Source organism: Perognathus longimembris, chromosome 1 (genome assembly GCF_023159225.1).
Source record: "Perognathus longimembris pacificus isolate PPM17 chromosome 1, ASM2315922v1, whole genome shotgun sequence".
Classification (NCBI taxonomy): domain Eukaryota; kingdom Metazoa; phylum Chordata; class Mammalia; order Rodentia; family Heteromyidae; genus Perognathus; species Perognathus longimembris.
This window is the reverse complement of record NC_063161.1, coordinates 37,448,151-37,454,683: the sequence shown is the minus strand read 5'-3', so window position 1 is coordinate 37,454,683 and position 6,533 is coordinate 37,448,151. Positions and strand designations below refer to the sequence as shown.

General features: G+C 39.8%; 1 protein-coding gene across 1 annotated transcript; it reads right to left on the bottom strand.

Annotated features, from left to right (window-relative positions):
- Positions 1 to 2,897: 2,897 nt before the first annotated feature.
- Positions 2,898 to 5,645, bottom strand: LOC125361539 (heterogeneous nuclear ribonucleoprotein C). The gene is made up of 2 exons (XM_048360067.1): positions 5,523 to 5,645; positions 2,898 to 5,475 (listed from the first exon to the last, which is right to left on the bottom strand). The coding sequence occupies exon 2, from the start codon at positions 5,410 to 5,412 to the stop codon at positions 4,507 to 4,509; it is 906 nt and encodes a 301-aa protein (XP_048216024.1). The 5' UTR covers positions 5,413 to 5,475; positions 5,523 to 5,645; the 3' UTR covers positions 2,898 to 4,506.
- Between the last annotated feature and the right edge of the window lie 888 nt (positions 5,646 to 6,533).

Sequence of the window (6,533 nt, the reverse complement as noted above, 5' to 3'; positions counted from 1 at the left end):
GGGGAGCTGGAGCCCGCAGGAGAGGAGACCAGCCCTGACAGATGGTGGCAGCTTTGCCAACTGTGGTGCTCAGTGGAACCAAGGCTGTATTACTTTATCTAGACCAAGGCCCCTACTGATCATGGGCTGTTTACTTAAAACATATTTCTTCCTCTCTGTACATCAACTTCTTGGGCTAAAATTGAACATGGGCAGAAGTTAGACTTTTATTTATTTATTTTGCAATTGACTATTCAATTCTACATCATGTTAAGGAAATTTATAATCCATTTTACCCCACAGTTATTCTTTCTTAAATCAGAAGCAGCAAAGGAGAGAGTAGATACTATGAAACGAATTTCAAATGAGCATTGCCTTTAGTTCATGTTATTTCTCAGCATGGGAAATTTAGTTTTGTATTACTCCACTAAATTTTTAAAAAAGGAAGGAAGAAAAAAAGAAAAGAAACAGCAACCAAATTTAGCAAGCTGGTGTTTTCCAGCAAAAAGAATGTCAATCCAGGAGCCAGATCCTTGCTTTCACCTTCTGCTGGAGAAATCTCGGATTTCCTTCTAGGGGTAATGGAAACATGGCTTCAGGATATGTCCCCAGAGTCAGTGAACTTCACACCCAGCCACATGTAAATATTCAAGACTAGAGGGAGCAAATGTTCAGTCATCCATGCCCAAAACATTCTAAGGAAGAAAAGCAAGGCTGGGAAATGATCACAACCCACTGTCATTCAACACCTCCAGGGAGAAAAATGTCACTCTAGCCAGCAGCTGTGAATGACAACATGCCCCAGAACTTACTCAGGCCCCTTCAGGCCAGGTGTCGGGCTGTCTGGAAAAGTGACAAGGGTTATATTTTCACACCCAGCTGTTGCTTTATGACTTCGTGGGCAAGAGATTGCCGAGACCCTTTCTAGCTACCCAACATGGACTTATTTAGAACTTGTGCATGCAGTGGTGGATGGAGAGAGAATGGCATGGCAGCTATTGTCAGCCGATGTGCATCCTGGGACAAACTGAAATGGGATAAGTTGAAGGGGTGAAGAAGGTTATGAGACATAGCCTCGTCTTCCAAGCTGAGGCTGTATAATCCTGTTGACCAGCTAGCTGTCTTTATAGCCTCTCATAGCTTTAACCTCGCCTAGGAAAATAGTCCTTCAATTTTTAAAGGAAGGTTGGGTTTGAGTAGAGAAAGGAGGAAGCTTTCCTTTAGCTTCTTTTCCTAATGATGATCCAGCACAGGCTTTGGTAGATTGCACTTGCTCGATAAAGTAGCATAGTTTAGAGAAGAGCTCATTGGGCGAGGAATCCAATAATACACGTTGGAGTGTTGACTCTGCTACTTAACTTCAAACTCTGGTCTTCAATTTCTGTAACTGTAAACTAAGTGAATTATAACAGAGAATGTCTGCTGTGCCCTTGAGGTGAGAAAACTTTTACTAATTATCAGTAACAAGAGCCCCAACTACCACATCAGGGGTATGGATTTACTCAATAATAAAGTGTGTCAGTAATTCTGACCATCTTCCTAGATAGGAAAACATTGAGTGAGATGTTGAGATGGGTTCCTATCTCTTGGAAATATAGTGTGCATCCTTCGTATAGCAACTGTAGGCAGAAAGCCAATGCAACTTAAAGTCTTCTCATCTCTAAGAATGAGTAGAATAACAGGAACCTATGGAGCCTAATCAATGGAACTTCCTAGGATGATAGACATGTTGAGTATCTTCACATCTAATGTGGTAGCTAGCTCTTGATCACATAAGTTGTAGTTAACATGACAGGACTGGATTTTAATGAATTTATTTTAAATTCATTCATGGGTAAATAGCTACATGACCTCCTAATTTGAAATAGTACAGATCCTACCATATTCTACCACAAGGTAACTTTGCACTGTGGTGAAATGGAAACCAAATCCTCATTTTCCCATTTCTACATTTCTGTGAAGTTTGGAGGCAAAGAGGAAGGTTGTATGATTCAGATTCCTTTGCTCTCAAGTTGAAATGGCAATGTCTAATTCACAATTTTGCTTCAATAAATATGCAAGCATTTTCAAGAACTGTAAATTTTAAGTAAATACAGAGCCTTAGGGAGGATGATCTTGATGATCTTGAAAGATGATCTTGATTCAGTATAAAATATACTGATGTGTACAACTAAAAATAAAATATAATATAATGTAAAATAAAAAATATGATGATGTCTGGGCACATATAATTAAGTGGAAGAGAGTTGATGATGCTAGATATGGAGAGGGTAAAAATGCACAAATAAAGGGGGGAAAAAACCTAAAAGACAAGGGCCAAAGAAGGCAGGTGGTGGCAGTAAGAGTAAAGGTATGTGGTTTACCATGGTGGCGGAGGGTAGGTGGTTGATATATCTTTGGGGAAAACATTCCAGTATTGAGAATCACTCATTATGAGAAGAGTATGGGTAGATATCAATTCTGAGTGACAGTAAACAGAAAAATCATAAAGGTATTAGTATTATATGTATATAATGAAATAAGTGGCAGGCTATTTATGAATTACAGAGGTTTATTTATTTTTTTTTAAACTGATTTTATTAGTATCTTAGGCTTGGTATTTTCAGCATCCAGTTGACTTTTCCACCTGCTAAATGTTTGAAATGTTTGTAACAGATCACATCAAAGAATAAGAACAAGCCAGGTTGCCAATGGCTCAAGGGGATCCTAGCTACTCAGGAGGCTGAGATCTGAGGATTGCAGTTAAAAGGCAGCCAGGGGAGGAGAAAGTCCGTTTGACTCTTATCCCCAATTAACCACCAGAAAACCAGAAGAATGCTCTGGCTCAAAGTGGTAGAGCTGAAGAGCTTAGGGACAGTTCCTAAGCCCAGAATTCAAGCCCTAGAACCAACAACAACAAAAAAATTGTCTTTTTTCTCACTGAATTAACAAGAAAGATTACTTTTATATTATGCATTTGAACTTGAAGGGCAGCTTTGTTTTGCCAATTGTGGGGCTTGATCTCACAGACTAGGCACAATCCCTGAGGTTTTTAGCTCAAGGCTAGGACTCTACCACTTTTAGCCACAGCACCAATTATCTGCTGGGAAATTAGGTAAGACTTGCACAGACTTTCCTGCCAGGTCTAGCTTTGAAATGTGATCCTGAGTCAGCTCTCAGCCTCTGAAGTAGCTAGATTACAGGCTTTACCCACCACTGCCTGGCCTATGGGAAGGGCAGTTTTTGACTGTTCTAATCCAGATAAAGAACCTATAATATGTTTATTAAAAACATGACTGAACTTTGGTCCATTGTAGTGAAGATACAAACAAAAAATGCCTGCACAGCCTGCTTCAATGAATCTTGACACCCAAGGAATCCAAGGTCCGTCTCTACAAACCTAAGAATTGTCTTCCTTGCTGCTGTACTGGAAAAACTGAAGCACAAAACATGAAGTACCTGGACTTTTCAGAACTAAACATTAGCGTTCTGGTATTAAATACTCGATCTGTCCTTAGGAGAGCTGGGTGCTACCTGGTTACAATGACAAAAATGGGGTTAGGGCTTGAATTAAGGAAGGGATGATAAAGGTTAAGTGGCTAAAATTTGGCGAAGTACTAGATCATTCTAAGGAAACTATATATGCACAACTCCCACAATGTTCTAAGGGAACTGAAGAACAAAAAAGAAATGCTTTTCCTATTTTTCCGCTTAACCCTAAGGCAGAGCTCAATATAAAGGTTACTAGAAAAACAATTTGAATACATGATGTTACAAATATATTTAGCACAATCTCAGGGTTTTGTGGAGGCCGCTGCAAAACAAAGAATTTGAAGTGAACACTTATGCAAAAATAAAAAACCAGGTGTTTTTTTTTTCCCTCCAAATTCCTGGTTTAATAAGGGCTTATTTTTTTTTTTTTTGAGAAAAAAAGGCCCCAAACATCAGGCTGTTCACAAAAATAACCCACAGTATCAACTTTAGAAAACAAATATTAAGACTATTACACTAATTTTCTAAAGGATGCATCTGACATGCCAACTCTGTTCACAAAAATACAGTTACATTGTGTTAAACCGCCCCACACAGCACTCTCATGTGGGGTATGACAAACATATTTCTGACTTAAAGCTGCTATCCAGTGCTACAACTAAATGCGTGAGATTGCCTTTGCAGTTAGGGAAGCAACTACTAAAATCTTGTATGAATGGAGAGAACTGTACTCCCTACATAACAAGAGATTCTTTTGGAGACAGTTGATAAAAACCATACATCCTTTTTATTGTTAAGTCATAAAGAGGTATCAAAATTAAAAGCGAAAATTACAGGGTAAGACTTAACAAAACTACCAGGAGCATCAAAGGAAGCAAAAAAATGGAACTAGGCGCAGGGCAATATGAATTAATGAACATGGGAAAGATGAGGATAGGGAGAATAGTGAGCATGTGCTGAAGATACTAGGGGAGAGGATCTGGTGAAATTTTGATCTTAAGACATGCGCCTAGGTAAAGAAACAATGGGATAAGATCCCTAAGCCCCACTATGTGCTTAAGAGTCATCCTCGCCATTGGCGCTGTCTCTGTCATCCTCTCCTTCCTCAGCCTCTTTTTCATCATCCTTGATCAACTCCAGCTGGTCTTCCCCCCGATCTTCATTATCATCATCATCCAGTAGGTCCCCCTCCTCAGCAGAATCATCTGCACCCCCCTCAGACTCCATCTTGACATTAGTCTCATCTTTCTTCAGGGAGCTGCTGCTCTGTTCTTCTTCTGACTTATCATTCTTCACCTCTACTGTCGATGATAAGGACAGGTCTGCTTGTTTGCTCTGTTCCTTTTCAATTTTTTCCAGGCTGTCCAGTAAAGAATCCACTTTTTGTTTAATTTGAGTAAGTTCCTTCTTAATGGCTTGAAGGTCATCTCCTTTCAACTTTCCAGACTTGGAAGAAGATCCTCGCTGTCCACTCTTAGAATTGAAGCCACTTTTGCCCCTGCGTGAGGTGTTTCCTGACACGCGCTGACGTTTAGAGGGCACTACAGCCCGAGCAATAGGAGGCGGCGGAGGCACACGTGCTGGGTAACTGTACATCCTGTCATAATAATCTCGTTGAAAGTCATAGTCCAAGTCAAACGAGGAGCCGTACATCTCCGCTGCAGATCGTTTCACACCTGCTTTTCCTCGATTCACTTTTGGCTCTGCAGCCAGATTAATATCTAAAACCTGGCCAGCAATCATTCTGCCATCCTCTCCTGCGACAGCAGCCCGAGCATTTCTCTCATTAACATACTGCACAAAGGCAAAGCCCTTATGAACAGAGCAGCCCACAATTTTGCCATACTTTGAGAAGATTGCTTCCACATCAGATTTCTTGACCACAAGTGTATTGAGATTCCCAATGAATACACGGGAATTCATGGAACGAGGATCTGTCTTGTTGGTAACATTGCTAGCCATTGTGTTTGATAGTCTGGCTCCTCACAGAGCTGAAAAATGTAGCTGAAGATCAAAAAAATCTCACTCAGGCAAAGTTCCACTAGACTTAAGTATTTCAAGTGATTTGTAACCCGAAGGCGGGAGGGAAAAGAGATTCTACTCGAATCTCCTACTCCCAGGTTCTGTGAGAAATTGACTGCTGCTCGAGGTCGACAACGAAGGAACAACCGTCCACTCTTCATCTCTTCACAAAATCCAGAGGTTTATTTTTACTCAGGGATCTAGAAAGTCAAGTAGTAGACAGATTGGAGGGTGGCCATTAGCTCATCTTGTATTGAAAACTACACATCACAACAGGACCATGTGTCAGAGAGTGAGGTCTCATATTTCAAGCCTATGTTCCTACAATCTTATTATTAAAATTCTAAGAGGAAATCCACAGGAAGGAACCCTTATATTTATTCTGTTGGAAATTAAAGACTTTGTAACAGAGAGCTTAAAGGAGAGCCATGAAAGTTCCTGGAAGCCTAGATTTAGCAAATCTGGGAGTAGAAACATACTGTGTCCCACAGGATTCTATGTGGCAAGGGTGTGCAAGGCCTAAAGCCTATTTACTTAAAAATAGGCTAGACAATGAGCAAAAGAAAAAAACATGGCTCCCTCTATCTCTTTACCATGAAAATCAAAATGTTGGGTTAAATTTCTGATGCACTGATTAGTTATTAAGAAAATAAGCTATTGGATAGTTTGAAAACAAGAAAGAAGAAAGATCTGCTTGGGAAAAACAAACACACAAACAACCTCCCCTCTGTATTATTGCAAGAAAAACAAGCAGGCAGGCTGCAGAATTGTTTCCCACTTAATGCTGAGAATCACTCCGGTTACAAAAAACAATCCTTAATACAAAATCCCAAGGTGGACTTGTAAAACCAGATGTCTTTTAAGAATTAGGTGTACTTTAGTGTTTATTCATTTCTCCATTTATTAGTTAAGTCTTCAAGATATTTTCATTTCAGAGTCCCTAAAATAAATACCTTCTCTGGACGAATGAAGTTAAATAGAAGTTCTTGAGCCTGTTTATCACTATGTGAAACAACCCACACTAAACAATGAAGGGAGCTCTATCAGATGTAGATTTACTT

Excerpts from the sequence above, each read along its gene's own strand:
- LOC125361539 (XM_048360067.1), bottom strand. The coding sequence starts at position 5,412 with ATGGCTAGCAATGTTACCAACAAGACAGATCCTCGTTCCATGAATTCC.